Source organism: Micromys minutus, assembly GCF_963924665.1.
Source record: "Micromys minutus genome assembly, chromosome: 25".
In the NCBI taxonomy this organism is placed as follows: domain Eukaryota; kingdom Metazoa; phylum Chordata; class Mammalia; order Rodentia; family Muridae; genus Micromys; species Micromys minutus.
The window spans coordinates 37290377-37316884 of NC_137960.1; the positions used below are offsets into that span (position 1 = coordinate 37290377).

The 26508-nt window shown below is 43.4% G+C and overlaps 1 protein-coding gene across 1 annotated transcript; it reads left to right on the forward strand.

Moving 5' to 3' along the window:
• Nucleotides 1-32: 32 nt before the first annotated feature.
• QRSL1 (glutaminyl-tRNA amidotransferase subunit QRSL1) lies at nucleotides 33-24868 on the forward strand. The gene is made up of 11 exons (XM_080938288.1): nucleotides 33-157; nucleotides 4944-5103; nucleotides 5512-5610; nucleotides 6527-6623; nucleotides 12140-12307; nucleotides 18063-18238; nucleotides 18319-18431; nucleotides 20258-20450; nucleotides 20871-20988; nucleotides 22624-22829; nucleotides 24387-24868. Exons 1-11 carry the CDS (start codon nucleotides 134-136, stop codon nucleotides 24605-24607), a joined length of 1575 nt encoding a protein of 524 aa, XP_080794414.1. The 5' UTR covers nucleotides 33-133; the 3' UTR covers nucleotides 24608-24868.
• The last annotated feature ends 1640 nt before the right edge of the window (nucleotides 24869-26508 follow it).

Sequence of the window (26508 nt, forward strand, 5' to 3'; positions counted from 1 at the left end):
GACCAATCGGAACACTCGTTGTTGAGGAGCGCACGAGGATCCAAGATGTCTGCGCCCATGTAGCGCCGATTGGCAGACGTTGACTCCTTCCTTCGCTCCAGGACCCTGTGGTATCAGGCTGACTCCGGGCACTATGCTGGGCCGGACTCTCCGAGAAGTGAGTGGATGTGGCCAGGAGGGGCCCAGGGAGGGCGGAGACACTGGAGGACTCGGAAGTTGAAGGTCGCCCCGGGTCACCCCGCACGGCTCGCTCCGCCTGGCCGCCAACATTCCTAAGTGCGAAGTGGGATTCGAACCTAGGCTCTTAGGTACACCTTCTATCAAGTCCCAGGAGTCAGCACGTTGAACCCCCGAGCCGTGGAGTGGAATTACATCCCTCTCGCGCGATTTGGGAAAGGTTTCTCAGACAAGCCATTTCAATCCTGTCGCTGCTGTTCTCTCTTAGGGACCGGGCGGGCGATTTTATAGCATGCAGATTTCAAACGAATGAATGAATGAATAAGTGTGGCTTCGAAACAAACAAAACCTTCCAGGCAAATAGGATTTCTACCACATCATGTTTGAACCCCCTACTTAAGCTGTAGGACACAACCACAAATGTAGGAGAAAATTTGACAGCAGTTTAAATGGGGAAAAGGGGGTGTGTTTCTGAGAGACAGTGGGCAAAGTTAATTCAGATCAAGCTCATTGTGAATTGACTTGGTGTTTCTGACAGCACCCAGCGCTGCTCCCTCGTTGCATCAAGGTTCAGAGAAATGGGTGTATACTGTCCAGCCTGAAATATCTCAACTCAGAATCGAGAGCATTGTGTGTTAGGATTTAACGTGTGGGCAGCTTTTCTAAACTCGTAGAAACATAATTGTCTAATTGCAGGAAGCAAAACCTTTTAATATTTTTCTAAATCATTTCTCAGCTTGTTATACCCTAGGTGTGAAATTCGTGTATCTCTGGGTTGTATTGCATTAAGGTGCTTGATTCTAAAAATGGCTGTGTGAGTTATTGACTTTCATTCAAAAATCATTAAATAAGTTTTGATGTGAGATTATTCAACTTTTTTCAATATGGCTCTAAACGTGTCCCTACCATTTCATACAACATATTTATGCAAAGTGGTGTTCTCAGCACTGAGATCTATCAAATCAAAATACTGGTAAACTGAAAAAAATGAAATACATTGAAGCCACCTACAGCCAGGATTTATTTCTTTATTTAAAAGTAAGCAAGCTTATGCAGTTATTGGTGGACAGATTTACTTTCATCTTTAATAGTAAAAACATGTATACCAAAGAATTTTTTAAATATCTGCTTATTTATTGTATATGGAAATTTTGACTGCATGTATGTCTGCACACCAGAAGAGTGTATCAGATCCTGTGCCACTATAGTCTAGATGGTTCTGAGCTGGGACCTTTCTGGGTGCTGGGAATTGAACTTGGGGCAGAGCAGCCAGTGCTCTTAGCTGCTGAGGCACTACTCTAGCCTCCAAAGAACTGTTTTAAAATCAAAGTCTTTATGATTTAGCAGTAAACGCCCTGTATACCTACTTTGTATCTCAGTATACCTGTGCTTTTCAAAGCTTGTCTGGCAGAAAAGGATTGTGGGTAGAAAAAGCTTAAGAAGCCCTGCTGAGGTTCTTATCTGTGAGTGCCTTCTGGAGGGCTCTTCCAAACGCCCAGAACATGCTAAACAAAGCAAAGGTGCCATTGTACCCAGAAGCGCACCTGCTTACCCCATGGGTCTGTACACTGCCCTTCACCATCCGTGTCCATCAGCTCACTAAGCCCTATAGTCTGGTCCTTCAATTTCCTGCCCTGTCTTAATTCTTAGTCTTGCTTTAATATGGCTCAACTGCCTTTGAAGTTGTTTGAAGCCAAACTCTTTCAAGCTTTATGACAGTCTGCTTGCCCACTCAGAATAGCCTGGGCCTTAGTTAAAACTTGAGCTGGTTCCCCCTCTAGACTCAATTAGAGATCTGTGTAATTAAAGCGCAGAGTATATATATATGGCTTAATGGGGTCTCTGGGTAGATCCTGGTACCTTAGTATTGAGTACCTGTCCTACCTTAGTATTGTCCTACCTGCCTTTTCCCTTCCCCTTTGTGTCTCCATTTGAGAAGTCTCTTCTTTCTCAGCTGGGTCCATTTCAGTGATACATAGATATTAAGTTAACATGTATGTATATATATACATATATATGTGTGCATGTTACATTAACATGCATGTATACATATTTGTGTATATACATATATGCTAATATAAGTAAGAAAGGTGACATGTTAATTTAACATATATATATGTTAGTTTATATATAAAACTGCAATGACTGTACATAGTATGTGAGATGTATATAAAATCCTACATTGCATGTGGCATATCAGGTAAGTCAACTTGACAGCTGGGACTAGCCATCGCACATACTGTTAGTGAAAAGAAAAATCTATTAGGTTTTGTTTGTTTGTTTGTTTGTTTGAGGCAGAAATCTTGTTATGTAGCCCAGGCTAGCCTTCCTAAATTTGTTCTCTAAAAGGAATGGGGAATCCACTTGCTCGAGGTTGTGAGACTGGTGTCCTTACTGCATTGCTAGTTATGTGCATAGTAAATGGGGTAAAGGGGGAACAGATTCGGGGTGTCTAGAACTAAGATCTGGGAGATTTTAGTTTACGGAAAATGGCTACAACCAAGTAAGCAGTAACTGGAGTAACATCGGAATCATTCATGTGAAGTAAGGTCAGGGAATGGAGGAGGACTTTTGGTTGACTTTATTTGCTTTGTTTTGGGACAGGGTCTCCTGTAGCCCAGGCTGGTCCCATACTTACTCGTTAGTTGAGATTGTCCTTAAATTTCTGGTGCTCTTGCTTCTGCCTCCCGGTGCTAGAATTGCAGACATGAGCCATCAACTAGCCATGGATTTAAAGCAGTTCGTGGACCAGGTTGACAACCGAGACCATAGTAACAAAGGTGGCGGTGAACTGGGTGCTGAAAGCACCAGCCATGAAACATGGTGCCAGACCAACCGGAATCTCACAGGAGGGAAAGAGTGTTTTTGAGAGAAGGGGAAAGAGACGAGGAGGACCGAGAGGACACTCCTTCCCCATGGGCTCTGGTACGAGCAGAGCTAGAAACCCACGACCATTAGAAGAGCAGTTCCAGGAGAGGACACTCTAGTGAAAATGTTTTAAGTTGACATTTTTTATGTTAGATGTGTCATGTCCGTTCTGTCCCAGGAGGGCTCTCATCTGCATCCCAGACTCCATGGCAAGGCCATTCCATCTAATTAGCATCTTAGACATCTTAGTCAGGTGGCCAGAGAGTCTTCACTGGTACAGCTTTCCTGGGACGGACCTGCCTGGGTACCTCCGTGTGGTTGATTGATTTGTCTCATTAATTCATGACCAGTTCTTGGACAAATGAAGAAACGGAACTCTGTGGTTACATGTGTGCTTGTTCTAGGTCTTCGCTGCCCTCTCTCCCCGTTCCCGTAGTCTTAGAGCACACTGTTCATTGCTCCCCAGTTCCTTCCTTCTGAAGCATTACATTTACTGCAAAGCATGCAACCGGCGTCCCTTGTCACTGAATGTCTTCCTGACTGCCCATCCTATCCCAGGACCTCTCTTGCAGCCTCCCTGTGAAAGGTCTTTCTTCTTGTCCGTGAGCACCAGAGGCCTCTCCAAAACCTCTTCTCCATGATGTTCTCGAAACTCAGCCCCAAGAATGTTATGGCTTTGAGGGTATGCTTAAATGCCAAAAGCAGATGGTCTGCGGGCTCTTCCCCTAATTGCAAACACCTGCAGCTTTCTACGTCTACGACGTGAGAGCACAGTCAACGGGGACAAACGCTTCTCCACAGCAGTAGACAGAGAAGTGGTAAGGAGAGTATATTATGACGTCACCCTGTCCTCTATTGTTGTGTGGCTTTGCACAGATGACAGCCTCAGTTTCTCCATTTGTCCAAGAAAGGTAACAATGCCTAACTGTTCTCGAATCAATGAGACAAACCGACAGTACCTGGCACTTGGAAAATATTCATTAAGTATACTCCTTACCAGAGCCCTCGTCCCTGAGCTCACAGAACAGGCAGATAATGAGGTTTCTTTGTATATTATTTGCGGGGGGGGGGGGGGGGGGCAGAGTGCTTTGTTTTGGTTTTCAAGACAGAATTTTCTATGTATAGCCCTGGCTGTACTAGACTCACTTTGTAAATCAGACTGACCTTGAACTCACAGAGATCGACCTGCCTTTGCCTCCCAAGTGTTGGGATTAAAGTCATGTACCTACATGCCTGGTTTTCTCATGCATTTTTTAAAGGTGTGATTTTATTATTTTTGAGTGCTTGTATGTGTGTATCTGTGTGTGTGCACACGCTTGCACTGGGAACCAAATGAGTCTTCTGCAAGAGCAGTATGAGCTCTTAATGGTTGGGCTGTCTCTGCAACTCTGCTTAATGCATTGCAAAGGGCAGAAAGCCTGAGTTTATAAATGATACTGTGTAAGCATGTGGATCACGTGCACGTGCGGTTTTTCTGAACAGCTGGTGTGTCTCATCTGAATCTCCAGCAGATATAAAGGTCTCTTCCGGTGGCATGAGTGCTGCTTCCCCACTGGGTACTCCTTGGGTTACATTAGACCGCTTCCTGAACCTGCTCCCTCTACCTGCCCTGTGCCCAGGCTGCTCTCAGCCGCTTCCAGTCTGCATGGGCTCAGCTGTTGCTCACCCAGGCACGCTTAGAAAGGGTAGTTGAGAAAGGGGAAGATTGCTCCCAACCGTTCCGTCCTCTGCTGGTCACCACCCTGTCCGAGTGTAGGCTGTGCGTGGTCTCTAGAATTTGAACCCAGGCCTCACCTCTACATTTTGTCTGTTGCTCCCTTGATACGAGATTTGGACTTTTACAGAATTGGACTTTGCACGGAATCTGTAAAAGTGTTTTTGAATTATTCTTACTGTAGGTTTCTGCAGCGCTGAAGCAGGGCCACATTACACCCACCGAGCTCTGCAGGAAATGTCTCTCCCGCATCAAGAAGACCAAGTATCTAAACGCTTACATCACTGTATCAGAAGAGGTGGCTTTAAAACAAGCTGAAGAATCAGAGAAAAGATACAAGCGAGGTAAATGTAAATTATCTGTCTCAAGAGGAGGTGTGTCTTTCAGTAAGTAATGCCTTAAACTTAAAACAATCCCCCTTGGTTAAAGAACTTGTTCTGAGCTGTTTAGTGTAAATGCTATATAGTGCCTATCTGTGATAATTTCCAGGGTAAAAACAATCATCTTATATCATTCTGGCCCACTCTTGTGCACTCTTGTGCGTGTGCATGTACATGTGTGTGTGGTGCCCTGGTCTGTTACTCTCCACCTTATGGCCAGTAAGCCAGAGCGGCCACCCTGTCCTCAGCTCTCAGTGCTGTGGTTACAGGGAGGCATATGTCACGTGGCCATGCTGGGATCTCAACACAGGGCATGTTGTGCTAGGACTCTGACATGCTGAGCCATCTCTCCATCCCCCTGTTTAAATGCAGGTCAGTCTCTTGGAGATTTAGATGGAATCCCTGTTGCTGTAAAGGACAACTTAAGCACATCTGGCATTGAGACAACATGTGCCTCAAATATGTTAAAAGGTAAAGTGTAACTGAGTACAACAGTGTTTTTCACACTTAAAGATAAAATACGCATGCTTCAAGACAGCCGGAGCTTAATTACAAGCTTGTGGGAAATCCTGAGAATATTACTTCGTTGCTGCTTGCTCATCACACACAGAAGCTTTAGATGGCCAGCCCCATCAATGAGTACTACGTATGAAGTTTAGGAGCCCTTTCAAGAGGACTTGGTCCTGGCAGGTGTTATTCCTACAGTGGACACTCACCATCACTTAGAACTGTGTGGTAATCCTTAGTTTTATTCTTTAACCTCTCAGGCTGAAAACAAAAACGTTTACCAAAGTACTCGGATGCTAATAGGAAAACTAAGTGGAGGAAGGAAAGGCGCTCAAGATGCTGCCCACCAAAAGCAATGTTCTCTGAGCCCTCCTTGACTAGATAGACCACAGTGTGTTTCAGAATATAGGCTAAGGGGTTTGGGGTTGTGCCAGTCTGTAGGTGGTGTAGAGGGAGGAGGAAGAGGAGGAGGAGCACCACGTCTCATCATGTAGTCCTGACTGGCCTGAATTTGCTGTGTTATTCAGACTGGCCTCAAAATCATAAGATCCTTTTACCTCTGCCTCCTGAATGCATGAGGGCCTATTTCTAACCAAAATCCACAAAAGTACTGCATGACACAATATTAAAAAGAAGAAAATCTTGAGCCTAATACATGGCGCGAATGTCAAATGACTCAGTCGCCATTTTATAGTACACTTTAGTCGGTGTTTGAGGTTAGGAACCGTGAGCGATGTAACGAGTACCTGTGACAAGAAGACAGTTGGCAGAAGGAAGTACAGCTGCTGTTTAAATTAGGAATAGCTTACCCTCCAATAGTAGCTGCTAGATTAAAGCCTAAAACCATGCTTCCCTCACGTAATAAAACACTGTTCCTTAGGTTACATACCACCTTACAATGCTACAGTCGTTCAGAAGTTGTTGGATCAGGGAGCTCTACTCATGGGGAAAACAAATTTAGATGAGTTTGCTATGGGGTAAGTAACTGAAATTTCCCTCTTTTTATTTATCATCTGTGCCCTTCATTCCATTGCGTGTGGATACCTAAAGGTAGCAAGTTTACTTCTTGGGGCTTCTTTTTAAAATGTTCACTCGAATTATTTTCATTTCTGTGTGTCTGTGAAGTGAATGGCACGTGAGCAGACAGTCAGTGGAGGCCAGCAGAGGTCACCCGGCTCCACCGGCTCTCACTGCTGGGCCGGGTCTCCAGCCTGCTTGAGGTCTCTGATGCCAGAGTCTTAGTCCCCGCAGTGTGAGATTGTGTTCAGTTGTCCAGCAACATGTAGATATATTGTTTGGGCTTCAGAATGTATGTCCCTGCTGAAGTGACAGTGTCTTTTCACGTGCTTATTTACCCGTTGGTGACTCTTCAGTGAAGAGTTCTTTCATACACTCTGGATCCAAGTCTGTATCAGATGGAGTTTGCAAACCTGTTCTCAAAGTTTTCGGCTTATCTTTTCATTCTCTGTATTGGTGGCTTTTTGCTTTGCTTTCCAAAGAGTCGAAATCTTTAATTTTGATAAAATTCATCTCATCATCTTTTTTTTTTCATGATTGATGCTTCTATGATGCTTCCAGTATCTTTATCCAGACAAAAACAGCAGGGTTTTCTCCCAGTTTTATAGACTTGGCTCTTGTGCTTAGCGATGCCACCCATGTTGCTGAAGGGTTTGGTGTGTGGTGTGAATGAAGTTCAGGTCTTTACTTATCCCAGCACTGTTTAAGCAAGACAGGCTGGTCCTTGTTCTCCTCAGACACACACAAGTGAGCCTGTGTCGGGATCTGGTCTCGACGCTGTTAGTAAGAGCCTCTCACTGCTCCCGTGTAAGGTCACTGAACACACTGCAGCCCTGTCTCCCGGCAAGTTTTAGAAGCCATGTCTTTTGAATGGGCAACTGTCTGTGTCTTCTAATTCACAAATATGAGTATGTGCTGCTTGATATTTTTGTTTATTTTTCCTCAGGAATACTTTTAAGATTTCCCTTCTGTAGAGCTTATGTGATTTATGTTTTTCAATTACAATTATTAATTTATTTGGAGGAATTGGCCATGCACAGGTAGCATTCAAATGGCAACTCTAGGAGCCTGAGCTTTTCTTTCACCACATGCATAACTTGGAACTGAATTCAGGATTTGCCCACTGAGCCACATTCCAGTTCATGACTTGTTTTATGCTCTGATTTATCAGTTTCTAATTATTTATAGCAAGCACATAAAAATATAATTGGTTTTTCTCTATTGACCTGTCTCATCAATTTGTTCAAGTTCATTTGTTCTACTTGATCTGTATAGATTCTTTGTCATATTTTGTGTAGATAGCAGAGACAGTTTTTGTTTTTTTAATCTGCATTTTGCCTTATCGAACCAGTTAAGATCGTCAATGCAGTGTTGAAGACAAAGTGTAAGTAGGGGGGTGAAGAGATGGCTCAGCACTTTGCAGTGCCTGTGCAGTGCCTGTGCAGTGCCTGTGCAGTGCCTGTGCAGTGTCTGTGCAGTGCCTGTGCAGTGTCTGTGCAGTGCCTGTGCAGTGCCTGTGCAGTGTCTGTGCAGTGCCTGTGCAGTGCCTGTGCAGTGTCTGTGCAGTGCCTGTGCAGTGCCTGTGCTCTTGCAGAGGTTCTGAGTTCGGTTCCCAGCCACCTCACTGAGAAAATAACTCAGGAGCACCTCCATCTTCAGGTGATCAGCACCGGCTCCAGCCTCTGTGGTCATCTGTCCTCTGTGCACAGATATAAGTAGACAAATAAGGTGTACAACAGCCTTGCCTTCTTCCTGTACTGCCAGTCAGTCATTCACCAAGAGTACTGTAGATTTTTCCTACCTTACAGTTCTTTCACATTTATACATTCATAGTTATTATACAACAATAACTCAGCGTTCCAGTCTTGTAGAAACAGCCCTTTGACTACATGTCAACTGTGATCTCTCTGAGTACTCCATAGACACTTGTTTAATGCGCTCATCCATGAAAGTAAACTTGAGCATGGATTTTTAGGATATTTTGTTTTCTCAGCTGATCAAAATTGACATGGCCGAAGAAAAAGTGCACTTAGTATGTCTCACCATGTCTCCAGCGTGATTCTTTGAGGGCACACGGTTACCTGTGAGAGGCAGCTGGAAAGTCATAACTGACGACCAGGAAGTGTGGAGCAAGTGTAATCAAGAAGCATTCTACTGAAATTATTTCATAAGAACAGAAATATGCTGTGAAAGTGTTCCGCAGTATGAGGTCAAAGAATGTAAAGGCTAAAATGACAGAATTTAGAAATTTGTTATGTAAAATGTATAAAGCTTTAGTTGGTGTGTTGGTGCACATGCCTTTAATCCCAGCACTGAGGAGGCAGAGGCAGGAGGATCTCTGTGCTCAAGGCCAGCCTGGTCTACAGAGTGAGTTCCAGGGTAGCCAGGTCTACATAGAGAGACCCAGCCTCAAACAAACAAACAAACATACAAAGATAGATGATAGATTAGATGGATGGATGGATGGATGGATGGAAGGAAGGAAGGAAGAAAGGAAGGAAGGAAGGAAGGAAGGAAGGATGGATGGATGGATGGATGGATGGGGTGGGTAGATGGATAGAAGGAAGGAAGGATGGTTGGATGGATGGATGGAAGGAAGGATGGATGGATGGGTAGGTAGATAGGTAGATAGATAGATTTGTATCATATATATGAATATGTATGTGTATATTTTTACTCAGTGAGCCATTCCCATTTGATTTTTTTTAAGGTGTGATACATGGCTTTGCCTGAGATGACACATTTGGGATACAAGTGGCACAGGCTTTCATGAAGTGGAGAGTGGCTTCACCACACTATTTTCCTGTGTCCCAAACTGTGTGGCCATGCTCCTCTGTCCCAGATTCCTGAGCACACAGCTTCCTCCAAGAATCAAGCCAAGTCTGTCTGGACTGGGTGGTGAATGTTTGGTCCATACCTAACTCCCACCCCTGACCAGATCCCGTTTTGATGACTTGGTGTCTGCTAAACCAGTGCTTTCTAGTTTCTGTCACATAGTAGGAGTGCAATACATTTTCATTCAATGAATGAACAACTGCATGCCCTACTGTGTGGGAGAGATGGAAACATTCAAATGGAACATTAATGCCCGGCTGCAGGAGTCATGCTTTGGAACCCAAGCTGATTCTTGTCTAAGGCAGCAGCGCTCAGCAGGCTCTCCAGGGCTCCCAACTGTGCTGCTCATTCCTAGCAAGGTGCTCCTTAGACTGGCCTAGAGGCCCTTAACTCCTTGAGAACTTCTTGCACTGTACTTTGATCATATTCATGCTGCATTCCTCTCCCTAAATCCTCTCGGGTCAAGATCCACCGACTTTCCTCCCTACCCCAGCTTCTTTTCTTCTTTCCTTCTCCTTAATTAGCCATTGAGTCCAGTTTGAGCTGCTGTATAGGTGCGAGAATGAGGCCACATTGGAGCACAGTGAACAGACATACGAGGGTCCAAACCCTTAAGGATTTTCCTTTAAGGTTTATTATTATGTATGTGAATGCCATATGTTGAGGGGTACCCATGGTGCCCAGAAGAGGAGGCCGGATCTCCTAGAGCCGGAGTTAGAGGTATGATGGTATGATGCAGAGAACTGAGCACCAGGGAGCTGAACCACTGAGCCACTCTTACAGCTCTCTGTTCTGTTCTGTTTTTTAATGGGCAAATTTTTAAACAGGCATTTCATCAAAGATGATATATGATTAACATAAGTGCATGAGAAATACTTAATGCCATTAATTATCAGGGATGAAATTACAACCACAGTAAGATATATACATTTATTAGGATGGCTTAACAGTGTTCGTGTAGAGTGCTGACAAGGGTGGGGAGAAGTGGTATTTCTTACATGTTGCAGGCCAGGAGTGCAGGTGTACAGCTCCTGGGAAACTGAGGGCTCTAGCTCAAGCTGGCCTCAGACTCACTGGCTTTCTGTTCAGCCTCCCAGTGTTAGGACTACAGGGTGCACCTTGTACCTGGCTCCTAGTTTCGTAGGGCTAGACCTTTATGTACCTTGTAGCCCAATAGATTCTGTCCTACATGTTTATCCACAAGACAGGGCTTCAGTTTGTACCCAGTGCTGGATAGGACCTGTCTGAACAGTCTTTGGTGGCTTTGTCTGTAACCCAAACTGGAAACAACCCATTGTCTCTTCTTGCTAAAGGATGCAGGTCAACCTGGACCGCAGAGCAAGAAAAGAGAAAGGGTACCATGGTGAACATAATCTACATACATTGTGTACATGTATGAAAAGTGGATGTCATAATGAAACCCACTATTATATGTAATTGGCACAAGCTAATAAAAACATTGACATAGAAAAGAGAAAGAATTAACTAAATATAAGACTTAATTCTGAACTTAATCCTGGAAGCACATAACCTGCTATAAAGTATTAAACCCAGCTGTCAAAATTGAATTATTTAGCATTGGTGTTAATTTTGTAATGATTGGTAAATATACTGTGACTGTATAACGGAACGTCTTTATTCTTAGGAAACTCATGCTAAGTATATCTTTAAATATTTAGAGAAAAGGACCAGGATATGCATAGCTTACCTTAGGTGGTTCAGGAAAACAGTGTGTCTGGTTTTATATATAAGTACCCAGCACGCAGAGAGGCAGATCTTACCAAGAGATGCAGCTGAGTAAAGTGCACAGTTGCTCAATTCATCTTGAGAGTAAAACTTCAACTACTTAGAAAGTAAGTTAATTACAGTCCATTTTGTGGTTGTTCGCTATCTCTCCCTCTCCCTCTGTGACATGTATGCACGGCAGGCAATACACACACCGTTGCACCACATGCATGTTAGATGTCTTTCTCTAACACACTCAGTCATGATGCCTTGCGAGGGGCCTTGAGTGGACCTCAGGTTTGTCCTTTAGACGAGGCTGGCTAGCCAGCAAGGTCCTGGGATCTGCCTGACTATGCCCAGCTTACCCAAAATGCTGAGGTGGCAGGCATAAGCCCATGTCTGGCTTTCTTTTCTTATGTGTGTGTTAGGAATTCAGATTAAGGTCCCACGCTTGCACAGCAAATGCTCTTCCACACTGAGCCGTCTCCTCAGTCCTGGGTTTTGGCTTTTGAGATAGGTTTCACTCTAGCCCAGGCTTGCCTGAAATTCATAGAAATCTTTCTGCCTCAGCCAACTAAATGCCAAGATTGAGCAGCCTCGTCGAATGCTTTCCTTGAAACTTCTGATGACTAACGGGGAGATTCCTCTAAGAGATGTTTGGGAATCTTAACTCACAAGGGAAATCATCGTTAACTGAGTTGAATAATCAGCTGGGATAGATCTTCCCTCAGCTAGTAATTCCCCACTTCCACCACAGACCTGCCTCCCACGCCACCGCCCTTAGTTGCGCGTGAGTAGTCCACATCAAGTTACAGTGGGCTGAGGGAAGTTCCGTGAGTGCCCCTGAGGACGTAAAATGAAGGATTTCTATGTCCTATGTCCTCTTTCTAAGGTACTGCTTTGCTTCTTCACCCAGATCTGGAAGCACGGACAGCGTGTTTGGACCAGTTAGAAACCCCTGGACTTACTCAAAGCACTACAGAGAGAGGAGCGGGCCCGATGCCCTACAGGACTCACACTGGCTGATAACCGGAGGAAGCTCGGGCGGCAGCGCAGCAGCCGTGGCCGCGCTCACGTGCTTTGCGTAAGATGCTCTGTCTGTGCTTTAAGCCCCGCCCAGATACACGCCGTCAAACTACGCGCAAAGCCCAGTGGCACGAGAATTCAGACCCTGGTCTCTGTGTTTTTTTTTTTAGTGAGCTGTTTGTGTTCAGAGGGGTATCGAAATGACCTCCAAGGGAACTCAACTTTAGCCCATGATAGGAAGGAACTTTGTACAGTAAAACTTAAAACGACATTTAAAATTTTCTCCTGTAATCTGGTTATTTTAAAACATAGCTTTATGGGTCTTACCCAATAAAGCATTGAACCTGAGTGGACTTCATCAATCTTACTTTTTAATAATTTATTCTAGCATCCATTCGCGATGCAAATGCCGACTGCTTTTAGTTCATTGTTGCTGAGCTGATCGAGGTGATTTATCCTTAGAAAATCTCTAAAAAGAAAAAAAAACCCTTTGTAGTAGATGAATCAATAAGATAAAGTAGAGTTTTCGTAAGTCTGTGACTGGCGTTGTCTTAGCAAGCAGAGCTTTTCAGCCACCTTAGGAGCCGATTATCTGTTATCTGTTGATAAGAGCCCACCCACTAGCCATGTTTTAAGTCCCACTTTTAAAAGCATTTCTTCTTCTCAGAAGAGCCAGTATCTGAAGTGTGGTCTCACAGCCCAGGTGACCTGTCTCACTGTGTCCCTGTCCTCAAATTCTAATCCTCTGGCTCCAGCTCCTGAGTGCTGAGGTTATAGGCATATGTCAGGCCTGACAAACATTTCTTAACCACCTAGAGAACAGTAAATAAATATTTATTTACCAGACTCAAGTAAGTTCAAAGTGTTTCCTCAATAATATAATATGTATGTGTTTTCCCTCTTTAATTATCCACTGACGCCAACACCTTTCACAAGCATCGCAACCAATAATTTATTTACATATTTTAGAACTGTCAGTTCCTCAGAGCTTTTTTCCTTCATATTCCTGAAGTCTTGTTAAGAAGAAAAGCTATTTTGTTTATCTCTAGACTGTTGGAGCCTTGCATTAATATTCATGAGTGTCTAACACATTAGAAGTGCAGGATCAAGGGTGTGTTTCTGCCTTCATCAGCCCACTTAATGCACATCTTCTGGAGTCTCCTCTGAGAGGAGGGCGTTTGACACATAATTCCTATGGAAATGTTGGTTTTCTGTTTACAGTTGTCAGAGAATGCTAATAAGAGACAGTCAGTATCTTTTTAAAACTATGAAAGCAACAGACTGATTTTGTAGCTCAAGTAGACCTGGTGAGAATGCATTTTCTGTAGAGTGCAAGTAGTATGTTATTGTTAAGAACATTGCTCAGTCCAAATTGTCACATTCAATATATAACGGCAGATTATTCATATCTATACACACACACACACACACACACACACACACACACAGAAAATCAGTGGAAGCACCAACCAAAAGTAACTTCCGATTGAGTGTATCCAAACTGAAGTCTGCTTTTGTCTCCCTTGCATTGATTTATTTGTTTTATTGCGGTTTTTTTACTTAATGATCTTGGAGTATTATTGAGCCATGTGGCGGGCACTATGGAGTGATATGGGATTTAGGTGGAACAAGTTAAGGACATATAGCTCCTGTTCAGAGGAATCTTGCTACTGCATGGATGTCAGGCATGTACAGAGGTGTCTGGATCGCAGCGTGTAGCAGGCCTCTTACGGGTGCTGCAAAAAGACAATTTTTACTTCCATGTCATATAATTGTATGATACTTTGAATTTTGTATTAGCATGTACTATCCAACGGCTTTCTTTTTAAATAATTGTTTAATTTTTCAGTTGTTGTAACTTTAACATTTTTAATCCTTATTTTTAGTGATGGTTCTTAAACATTTTAACCTCCCTGTTAGCCCACTACCTACCAGAGGTAGTGGGAAGGAAAGGATACGGGGGAAGCGGACCTGTTTAGAAAGGTTCCCTGGAGCAGTTCCCGTCTGTGTTGTCTGGGAATCGGTAGTTCATAGCAGCGGCAGCTCGATCCACTCACAAACTCTTCACAGTCACACCAGCCATCCAGTTCAGTGGAGTCAGGATAGCACACGAATCAGCAGTGGTGGCACTACCTGGCAGAGACAGCCAGGCCTCACCCTAGGCTCGTGTCAACAGGAGGGACTAGGAGGAATCCCAGAAGGTCTTGGCTGTGTCTCAGTGACCCACCCACGCTGCACAGCAAGCTGTAGCAGCAAAGCCAAGTGTCTCCATCACTGCATAGAATCCTGTTTATGCTTCTACTTCCAGTTGTTATCAGATAAGCATATGCAAGTTTGCAGTTAATCTAAAAGTATATTTCGGTTTCCATCTTGGAAAGCTGAAACTCAGCACCTATTAACCCTGCCCCACCCCACAGTCCCTAGCGACCTGCTGTCTCTCTGGATCTGACTGTTCTGGGTGCTTCCTGCATGTGCTTCCCACATGCATTGTCTTGTGGCTGGTTTGCTTCACACAGCAAGGTGTCCTTAAGGTCTCTTGTTTTCTGGGTTTCCTTCTTTACTGTTGCCTTTTGTTTTTTGATCAGGATAGCACATATCCTCTAGGTGTCTAGCTATGAAACAGATGTTCACTTTGTTAGATAATGAAAAGCTTTTCAGAATGAACCTTGAACAAATACTTCGTTTTAATTGAGAGTGACCAAAATTTTAAGACCTCAGTGATGCAGCTAAGACGTTAAACCATGGCTCACTACAAGCAAATACAGAAATTGGCCTGATTGATCATATAGGTTAGGAATGTATGGGCTGGAGAGACGGCTCAGCAATTAAGATCACTGACTGTTCTTCCAGAGGTCCTGAGTTCAAGTCCCACAACCACATGGTGGCTCACAACCGTTTGTAATGGGATCTGATGCCCTCTTCTGGTGTGTCTGATGGCAGCATATGCATATATCTTACATAAATAAATCTTTTAAGAAAATATATAATAACAAACAGACATTTTGCTCCTTAACCCTGCTACTTAGGAGACAGCCACTGGAAAGTAACATGAGCAGAGACTTGTGGGTAATGCTGTTTATCAACAAAGGCTCAGATGAGAACAGTATCACTGCCTACACTAACGACTCCTCTAGCCACAACTCCCAGTGGGCGAGCAAAGAGGTGGCATCTGGGTTTCTGGGGATGGTGGTTAGTCTGAGGAAGCATACCGCTTGTTGTCACTTAAGCTGTTTTTCTTTTTTTTTTTTTTTTAACTTTATTTTCAAAAACAAAGATAAAAGAAAAAATTTAAACATTTTTGCATAAATGTATACAAATACAACTGTGTCAGTGCTTGGCTTTTTTTCTTTTTTCTTTTTTTTTTTAAGGTTTGATACTCTGCATTAAGGTCTTACTAGTTACAATGAGCAAAAAGTACATGTAAAACAGGATGTAACCCGGAATTAGTCAACATTTTTTTGGTGTGGAAGGATTGAGCATGACGGGTTTTTTTTGTTGTTGTTGTTGTTTTTTTTTTTGTTTTTGTTTTTTGTTTTGTTTTGTTTTGTTTTTTCCTTGAGCTTCACACAGTCTGTGAGTTGTTTCTGGGGCAGTCCAAGCCTCTGGGGTTAGCATCCCACTATCAGTGACTGCATATTATGTCTGTTCTTTTGTGACTGGGTTATCTCACTCAGGATGATATTCTCTAGATGCCGCCATTTTCTTAAGAATTTGGTTAAGTCATTGTTTCTGGTGGCTGAGTAGTACTCCATTGTGTAAATGTACCACAATTTTTGTATCCATTCATCTTCTGAAGGACATCTGGGTTCCTTCCAGCTTCTGGCTATTATAAATAGAGCTGCTATGAACATTGTGGTGCATGTATCTTTGTTGTATATTGGAGTGTCTCTGGGGTATATGCCCAGAAGTGGAATAGCTGGATCTTCAGGTAGTACTATGTCTAATTTTCTGAGGAATCACCAGACTGATTTCCAGAGTGGTTGTATCAGTTTACAACCCCACCAACAATGGAGAAGTGTTCCTCTTTCTCCGCAACCTCGCCAGCATCTGCTGTCATCTGAGTTTTGGATCTTGGCCAATCTGACTGGTGTGAGGTGGAATCTCAGGGTTGTTTTGATTTGCATTTCCCTGATGGCTAAGGATGTCGAGCACTTCCATAGATGTTTCTCAGCCATTCGATATTCCTCAATTGAGAACCTTTTGTTTAGCTCTGTACCCCATTTTTTAATAGGGTTGTTTGATTCTCTGGTGTCTAGCTTTTTGAGTTCTTTGTATACCTTGGATATTAGGCCTCTATCTGATGTGGAGTTGGTAAAGATCTTTTCCCATTGTGTTGGCTGCCATTTTGTTTTCTTGACAATGTCTTTAGCCTTACAGAAACTTTGCAATCTCATTAAGTCCCATTTGTTAATCTTTGACCTTAGAGCTTGAGCCATTGGTGTTTTGTTCAGAAAATTTTCTCCTGTGCCTATGTGTTCTAAGGTTTTCCCTACTTTCTCATCTAATAGTTTCAGTGTATCTGGTTTAATGTGGAGATCTTTGATCCACTTACACTTGAACTTTGTACAAGGAGATAAGAAAGGGTCTATTTTCATTCTTTTGCATGCTGAGTGCCAGTTGGACCAGCACCATTTGTTGAATAGGCTGTCCTTTTTCCATTGAATGTTTACAGCTCCTTTGTCAAAAATCAGGTGACCATATACGTGAGGGCTCATTTCTTGATCTTCTATTCTATTCCATTGATCCACGTGCCTATTTCTGTACAGTACCATGCAGCTTTCAGCACAATTGCCTTGTAATATAGCTTATGGTCAGGGACAGTGATTCCCACAAATGTTTTCTTGTTGTTGAGAATGGATTTTGCTATTCTAGGTCTTTTGTTATTCCAGATGAAATTGCACATTGATCTTTCCAACTCAATGAAGAACTGGGTTGGAATTTTGATGGGGATTGCATTGAATCTGTAGATTGCTTTTTGGTAGGATGGCCATTTTTAAAATGTTGATCCTTCCAATCCATGAGCATGGGAGATCTTTCCATCTTCTGAGGTCTTCCTCAATTTCCTTCTTTAGAGGTTTGAAGTTCTTATCATACAGGTCCTTCACTTGCTTAGTTAGAGTCACACCAAGGTATTTCATAGTTTTTGTGACTATTGTGAAGGGTATCTTTTCCCTAATTTCTTTCTCCGCATGTTTGTCCTTTGAATAGAGGAAGGCTACTGATTTGTTTGAGTTAATTTTGTATCCAGCCACTTTGCTGAACTTGTTTATTAGCTGTAGGAGTTCTCTGGTGGAATTTGTGGGATCACTTAAGTACACTATCATGTCATCTGCAAAGAGTGATGTTTTTACTTCTTCCTTTCCGATTTGTATCCCCTTGATCTCCTTTTGCTGTCTAATTGCTCCAGCCAGGACTTCCAGTACTATGTTGAATAGGTTAAGCTGTTTTTCAATATTTACATGTGTTCTCATTTTTTATGATTTAAATGGCAGCAAGAAGTGATTATTAACAAACATACAGGGATGGAAACTTAGGATAACATAAAGCTTTCAAAAAACCAGACAAAACATACATTAAGAATTGAAAGGCTGGGTAGCAGTGCATGCCCATAATTCCAGCACTCAGGAGGCAGAGGCAGGAGGGAGACTTGAGTCTACTGATATGCAGTGTCTGTTGCTGAGTCTTTGTGCTTTTCTAACCATGTGAATTCTTTGAGCCGAGTGTAGATTACTCTATATGATTAGGGGAAAGTACACTTTGACATGCAATTAAAGAATGTCACTTCTCTCAAAAGAATTCTCTTTGAATTCCAGGGCTCTGGGATCAGACACTGGTGGATCCACCAGGAACCCTGCTGCCCATTGTGGGATTGTTGGTTTCAAACCAAGCTATGGCTTAGTTTCCCGACACGGCCTGATTCCCCTGGTGAATTCAATGGATGTGCCAGGAATCTTCACCAGATGTGTGGACGATACAGCAATTGTGTTAGGTATTTCTGCGGTTGTATATTATTTGAAAGCCTCACCGTAAAACAATCACTCTGTCACACATAAGGATTTCTTCTTGCAGGTGTACTGGCTGGACATGACCCCAAAGATTCCACCACAGTAAAAGACCCTGTTAAGGCAGCCACGATTCCCAGTGTGACGGATGTGAGCAGACTGTGTATAGGGATTCCAAAGGTAACTTTCTTTCTGTTACTTTACAGAAGAGAGGGCAGGTCAAGTGCAGGGTACGGGAGGAGGCCTGGTGGGTCTGAGTCTCTAGACCACTACCTTTACATGCCTTGTGAATGTAAGCATCAGACTGCTGCCCTGCTAAGCTAGCCCAGCATCTCCATTTGTGAAGTGAGGATGATAAAATCCAGATCCTGAGAGTTGTGAGACTTAAATTTGATGATCCTATAAAACAAGGGTCTGTAAACCCTCCTTGGAAAGAAAGAGACACTGTTTTAGGTTTTGTAAATCGTAGCCCTGGACTCCTTAACTCAGCCATTTTACTGAAAAGGCAGCCGCAGGCAATTTCTTTATTTCCATGGAGAAATATGTCTGTATACTATAAAATTTTGTTTTCAGGAAGTGGGTAGACTAGTGTCTTGCCTGTGATCACAGCTGATCGCTGGTGTAAACAGCACAGGCACACCTTTAGTACGGCCCCATTAAATGTTACCACACTCACTTTTATTATTGCCATTTAGACTGTACGTACAACAGTAACGTAATAATTTATACACCTAGTTAAAAAAACCAAACCTGTGTGTGTGTCTATGTGTCTGGGTATGCATACTTTGCAGGGTTTTTATTTAGATTTTATTTATTAAAAACAAACTGTATGGGTAGTTCGCCTACACGTGTATTTGTGCCATGCATGAACCTGGTGCCTCTGGAAACTGTAAGAGGGCATCAGATCCCTAGGAGCTGAAGCTAGAGATGGTTGAGAGCTGTCTGACATGGGTGTTGAGAGTTGAGTTCATGACCTTTGGAAGAGCATCCGGTGTTCTTAACTGCAGAGCCATGTCTCCAGTGCTTTTTATTATCGTAAGTCATATATAGGTGTATGTGTGTGCGTGTGGGTAAATATTCATGGGTGTGACTGCCCAGGCCAGAGACATGAGATTCCTGGAGCTGGAGTTACAGATGCTGGTGAACCAAGCTCAAGTGCTCTCAGCTGCTGACCCCAGATGAACTATCAACCCACTGTCAACCCAGGTGCCCTCCTACCTCTATCTCTCTAGTGCTTAAATCATAGGTGCCTACCTCCTTAGCCAAAGACTTACCTGATAATATGTTAATATTTAATATATCTTAGAACTCTTAGAAAAATAAATTACCCTGCAGAATAACGTGATTTCTTAATTTTGGCACCATTGATATTTTATTCTAGAAAGTTCTGTGGTGGAAGACCATCTTTTGCATCACAGAATGTTTAACAGCATCTCTGATCCCCCACCCCTTGTGCCATAGGACTCCTCACCACTACCACTCTACGGTCAAAACATGCACAGACATTATTCGGTGGTAGCCTACTGTAGAGAGTGGCTACTTTTAAAAAGACATTCATCAATATAATGATCTGTACCCTCATTAAAGAACAGGGTAGACCCACGCTTCAGAAGGGAACTTAGCAGAGTCCCAGATCCTACACCGCTGTGATGTTTAGCATTAGGAAGGATACTTCGTTTTCCTATTTTCAATACTTTTCATCTGTAAGATGAGGGATAATGACATCCATGTAGTGGGTGTGGAAAGTGTAAGGTGAAGGAGCCTCTGAAAACCTCAGCAGAGCATCTGCTGAATAGTGAACGCGGCAGACGAGGTCCCATCTGATCACCAGGCTTTACACTGACATCTGGCTGGTACTGTCCCGTATGTGCTCGCACACTGCCAGCACTTCCAGCCCCATCTCTCTAGGTACCTCCCAGCTGTGTATCGGTTTTAGTGAACTGCCAAATCCAGATGTACACCAGTCTATCTCAACTTCCCAGCTCCTGTGTTTTGTTTTCTCTAAGGAATATCTAGTTCCAGAATTGTCAAGTGAAGTACGGTCTGTCTGGTCCCAAGCTGCTGACCTCTTTGAGTCTGAAGGAGCCAAGGTGATTGAAGTGTCTCTGCCACACACCTGCTACTCCATCGTCTGCTACCATGTACTGTGCACATCGGAAGTAGCATCGAATATGGCAAGATTTGACGGGCTACAGTACGGTAAGATGGCTGCCTGGGGCTGCTTAGGATGCCTCAAACATTTGAAAGATTCACATACTAGTTATTAGATGATTGAGGAAAGTAAATCAGTAAATCAATTTTTTTTCTGTTATTTTAGCATTGAACTTAAGGTATTCATCATAACTCTTTTTTATGTTCGTTTCTCTGGACTGAAGGAAAAGTCTTGAAGGGTTGTCTCTGTGTGCCCAGCACATGTGGTGTGGATGGATGGATGAACAACATGAAGTTCTTCTGTGGTTATTCTTTTCTCTCCATGGCTAGTCCTCAACTAAGTGACCAGTCAGTCACAGAGCAAACAGCAGAACTGGGACAGGACACTCTCTAAGACCCATGTGTTCACAGGACGGTTTTACAGCTAAGCCTTTACCTCTTTCTCAAGCTGTGTCTACCTCTGCTCAGGTCACAGGTCTGGTGTTGATGTGTCTACTGAGGCCATGTACGCTGCAACCAGACAGGAAGGCTTCAATGATGTGGTGAGAGGAAGAATTCTCTCAGGAAACTTTTTCCTATTAAAAGAGTAAGACAATTAATTGCTCTTAGAATTTTTGCTTCTGTTAAAACCTTAAAATCGTCATATCTAGTATTTACTGGCTCAATTAGTAGACTACTTGACTAGATGTCCTGTGGTCCCATTACTGGGGAAATAGAGGCAGATTAGAAGTTCAAGCTCATCACTAGTTGCATAGTGAGTTCAAGGCTAGCCTTGGACATGAGACCCTATTAACAAAAGTAAACAACAGCAAGAAAGAGTAAGGAGCTGGGAAGATAGTTGCGTGGTAAAGAGCTCGAGCTGCGTAGCCATGAGGACCAGAGTTCAACTTCAGTTCCTGCTTAACAAAGTGGCATCCTGTGCATGCCAGATCTGATGGGTGGAGACAGGAGGATCACTGGGACTTGCAGGAAAAGGCGGAGTCACTAGGTGGAGAGCAGTAGTGGAGGACACTGCGTTTGTATCCCTATGCAGCCCATTGGTCAAACGGTGCAGGAAGAACACACAGTGTTTCCATAGGGCTAAGAAAAGAAAATCACATTTTTAATCTTTTTATATTTGGTTCTCAATGGGATTGCAGTTGTCATGCCCAGTTTTACACTTGAGGAGCCTGTGGTATTAACCAGCTCTAGGGGCAGCTGGGGCAGTTTCCTTGCCCCTCTCTCTGTTACTGGTGCGTCTGTGACTGCTCTCCCCCAGTCTGCTAATAGTGTTTGAGCCCCCTTCTGTTAACTTATCTCTGCCCTCCTAGACTGCTCATAAAATTCAAAACTGTTGGTGTTTTCCTTGCTTTTCTTGACAGAACCTAGACCTGCTGCCTCCTGTCTGACTCAGTTATCCTTACACTCTAGGTAGACTGAGACATGCTGAGACCCAAGTAACCATCACCATGTATCTCACCCCAGAATAAATGCTTTGGTTTAGCAGTATCCCAAATGGACAGTATTGTTTTGTGTTTTTCTGGTAGAACCACGTCTACTAGTGAATTCTATGAATAAATTCCAGGGATAAACTTTTAGAATAACAGTACATTTAAACAGAATTCATCTTTGTAAGTTGTTAGGAATCAGCCAGGCATGGTGGCACATGCCTTTGGTGCCAGCATCTAGGAGGCAGAGTCAGGCAGAACCCTAGATTTAAGGTCACCTTGGTCTGTGGAGTTCCAGGAAGCCAGGGCTACACAGAGAAACTCTGTCTTGAAAAACCAAAGTAAAAGAATCTTAGTGGCATACATACTACCCGATGTGGTGGTCAGGTCTTTGAATTCCAACACTACCCAGGGTCTATGTAATGAGTTCTAGGCCAGCCATGCTACACAGTGATACCCTGTCTCAAAAGCTAAAACACTGATTGACCAACAAGATGGTTCAGTTGCTTACCATCAAGCCTGATTGAAGACCCGAGTATAATTCTTAAGGTGCACATTGTGGATGGAGGGAGGGGGCTGGCTGCTTGTCCTCAGACTTCTGCATAGCCCCTCTGTCCCTCCCTCCCTGAAACAGTGAATAAATAAATAAGTAATAATCATAGTATTAGTGGCCCCTGGTCATAAAGCTGAGGATCCCATGTCTCTTTAATAACCCTAATACAAGAGCATTGCCATTTTTTTAAAACAGGACAGAAAGCAGGAAAGTCTTTAAGATATCTGTATATTTTCCACAGAAATTATGAGAATTATTTTGTCAAGGCACAGAAAGTGAGGCGTCTCATTGTGAAGGATTTCATGAATGTTTTTGACTCTGGGGTAGACGTCCTGCTAACCCCCACCACCCTGACTGAGGCAGTGCCATACTTGGAGTTCATCAAAGAAGACAACAGGACACGCAGTGCCCAGGATGATATTTTCACACAAGCTGTGAATATGGCAGGTGAGGTTTCTCAAAGAAGGTTGTGGTTCTCTCCAAAGTTTTAGACAGACTCCCTGGTCCTTAGTTTGGGTTCTAGCAGGATGTTTGCTAAAAGCAGCAGCCTCCCCTTCAAGAGCACCTGAGGGGCATGTGTGTGTCCTGTACGGACACATTTTCCTAACCAGTATGCAATAGTCTTATTTTCAAAACTGTTTATATTCAAACTGTTGGGGGTCAGGAATCGCCACACAAACCATACAAACACCGATCTCAGTTAAGTAAGAACAGTTTGTTGAATGCACACCTCAAGACTGAACATTCAGGACCCCAGAAAGGACTCAAGAGCCTAATTGTGGTGCCAGTCTGTTCTCAGGGTAGGTTATGAGGGGAGAAAAACACAGTGAGTTCATTTGCAGGTGCAGGAAGACTGCCCAGTGGTCGGCTGTGGCTCAAGCCATTTTAGACATGTTGACCTTTAACTTGATGGGTCCTGTGTAGCCTACGGAATTCCTTAAGATGAACAAACCTCCGAACATACAGAACACATGAGGGGATGTGCTCGGCATGACCCTGCTCTGAGTTATTTCTCTGTGCCAGTGACACAGCAACAGTATGGAATAGCTGGCAGGCATGGAACGAAGTGGCTACAGCTATTCTTGAGGCGGACGGGACCGATCTCAACAAAACATAAGAAATTAAAACATAATGTAATGAGTTCTGTGTATGTCCTTACCTGCAGCCATCCTCGCTAACATCCTGCTCCGACTTTCTCCTGCTTTCTACACGTGCTTCCCCCCCCCCCAACACACACTGTATTAGACGTGACATTTACAGCTGAGTAATTGGGCACAAGTCTGAGGACACTCCTTAAACGCAGTCTCGTTGTCATGCCTGAGGAAACTAATAGGAGCCCAGCTCGGTTAACTCCATTTGTTTACTGTTTTTACTCTTTGTTCCTGAAGGACCTAGATTTCCCTTTTATTAGTCCATTCATACTTAAAGCGTTTTTTAGGGAAGTGATAGGTTATTTCTCTGCCAGTGAACTGAGCCAACACAAGCCCAATTAGATTATATTAAAGGCAGGTTTATTGGGAAACTGCTCTCTGGAGGCCAGGGAAGTCACTGTTGGGAGGGAGGAGGTGGGGAGGTGAAGGAGAGAAAGGGAGTTTGTGCAGAGAGATGGGGCAGGTAGGCATTGTAGAAGACTGCTCGAATAAATTACAGGAATCTGATACAGCCAGGAAAAGGAAATGGTGGTCTGCAAACTGACAGTGATTCCATACAAATTACTATATGGACAAAGGTTGATGCAAAAGTACAGAGGTGCATTTATCACAATTAGGGGATTTGGAGGTGGCTTTCTTTCATCTTTTCTTTGCTTCCCACCCCTCCCCCCTTCGTTTTCAGACAGGGTTTATCTGCATGGTCCTGGCTGTCCTAGAACTCACTATGGCTGACCAGGCTGACCTCAAACTCACAGAGGCGCACCTGGCTCTCATAGTTTGCTTTAAACCTTATTCTGTCCTTTCTTACAAGCACAAGAAAGGATTCAACTGAGGGCTTCTTTCTCTTCCTCAGGCTTGCCAGCAGTGAGTGTCCCTGCGGCCCTCTCCAACCAAGGGCTGCCAATAGGACTACAGCTAATTGGACGTGCATTTTGTGATCAGCAGCTTCTGACAGTTGCCAAGTGGTTTGAGAAACAAGTGCAGTTTCCTGTTATTCAACTGCAAGACCTCATGGGTGATGGCTCCTTGGTTCATGAAAATGGAAAGTTAACTTCTGCTTCTCTAACCCAGTAATGATCAAAATATCGTGCAATTGGCTGGTGGTAGACGCTGGGGACCCTACGCTGGGCCTCGGGCTAGCTAGGCAAGCTCTCGGCCACGGCACCAAATCTCTGCCTCTATCGTGCAGTTAAAATGACTCTTAAGAAGTGCTGTAGGGTGTCACTGATGCCATTCAGCCCTGTGATTAGGTTCACTGTCCACCCCGTCTGTCCCAGGAATCATTTCTTCACCTCCCTGCGATGCTGTTAATTGTAATATTCTCTGCATTGTATATTGTAATTGTAATATTCTATATTAAAATTTCTTTAAACTCAAGTACTGAATGTTACTATAACACAAAAATACAAGCTCCTAAAAACAGTGCATTCTGCATACTTTTCATTTAAAAGAACAAATTGCAGTAGAACTAAGTTTAGTAACTAATGTCTCAAAATGTGTACCTCTTTATAGCCAAGTGCTAACAATAGCAGTAACTTCTGAAGTGACTGGCTCTGACAGGCCACTCCTCCTGTGGTAGACACTCCCTCAGAACCATGCAAGGCTGAGCAACTCCTCAGCCAGGCACAAGACTCCTTTTGTTTCTGGAAACAGTTAAAAATGACAGAACTCCCCTCTCCTGGGTAAATATTTGCTTCACTTCTCCCAGAGCCTAAGGGCTCAAAGCCAGGACTGTGTCACAGAGTGTCTCCCTCAGCCTCAGGGAGGAAGGTTCTGAATGCACAATTAACACCCAGTGTGAAAAGCATGAGAGACTTCGATGAAGACGGCAGAGACAGCATGGTAAGCTGGCCCTTACCCAGAATGCCTCAGTGTTCCCTTGAGCCCAAATTAGACGAAATCTAATAGAAACGTTACTCCTGAGGTGTCACCGTTAAGTAGCTCTCTTTGCTAGGACACTTGTCACCTCAGGCGCTCTGGTTTGTTTATTGTTGACAAATGAGAACAGGAACCTAAATTACGGGGATACATTTATTTGCTTAGGGAGAAAAACCTTAAGTATGAAGGACGTGAGAAAATAGTGAGGCTGAGCCCCTGGACCATTTAGTTAGGAATTCAAGTTGCCTATTGCCTTTACTAATAGTGTTCCCTCTTCTAGGGGATCCTCCCCTCCCCATGCTCAGTCTGATTACACATAAAATGGCCCACGTGCCAGGCTCACTTTCACTCTTAGAAACTCAACCAAGTTCCTGAAAGGAAAAGAATCCGTAAGACAACCGCATTACATTTGGCCCTCCACGTCCACTGATTGAACCATTCTAGAGGTGCCACCAACCAGATTATAGATCAAAGCTAACTGGTTTAAAATATGTAAGTAATTCTAGAACGTTCCAAAAGGCTTTTTTTCTGGGTAGTAAGGAATCCCTGCAAAAGAGTAATGTGTAATTATTAGAGATTCTAGGTAACCTACAAATTTGAAATAAACAGGGAAAAATATACAAATCTCTGTCATTTTATATAAGGAATCCATTCCCCCGGTATAAATAATTAGATTTAACAAGAGGAAACCATCCTGCTCAAGAGAGGTAATGAAATATGAAAATCAAGCAAGCACAAACTGCTGAGGTTTGGTCTGTTGCCAGGTATTGAAATGGTAAATACAGGTCCTGGTTGCTCCAGGGACAAGAGAGTGACCTAGAGGTGCTGTGACTTTGCTCCTTAGTTTGAAATTATTGGTTGAATAATGATGCTGATGGGCAGAGGACAGGTGGAAGGTCCCGGGATTGGGCTCTGAGGGAGGCCATAATGAAAAAGAAGAAAGTGAGGAAGGAGAAGATACCATGGAATCGGTGAGTCATAAAAACATGGCCATGAGGGCTGGCCAGTTGGAGTTATAACTCAGGGTTATTGTTAGGGAAGTAGACACTAATAGCTTAGAGGGTAGATGTGTGCCCAGCTCTAGTGTTTTTAAAGGC

What these genes read in the sequence shown, in the direction of transcription:
- QRSL1 (XM_080938288.1), top strand. Translation starts at nt 134, where the DNA reads ATGCTGGGCCGGACTCTCCGAGAA. An exon ending in AGAGAAAAGATACAAGCGAG is followed by an intron (nt 5,104 to 5,511) that starts GTAAATGTAAAT and finishes GTTTAAATGCAG; the next exon opens with GTCAGTCTCTTGGAGATTTA. An exon ending in TGCCTCAAATATGTTAAAAG is followed by an intron (nt 5,611 to 6,526) that starts GTAAAGTGTAAC and finishes ACTGTTCCTTAG; the next exon opens with GTTACATACCACCTTACAAT.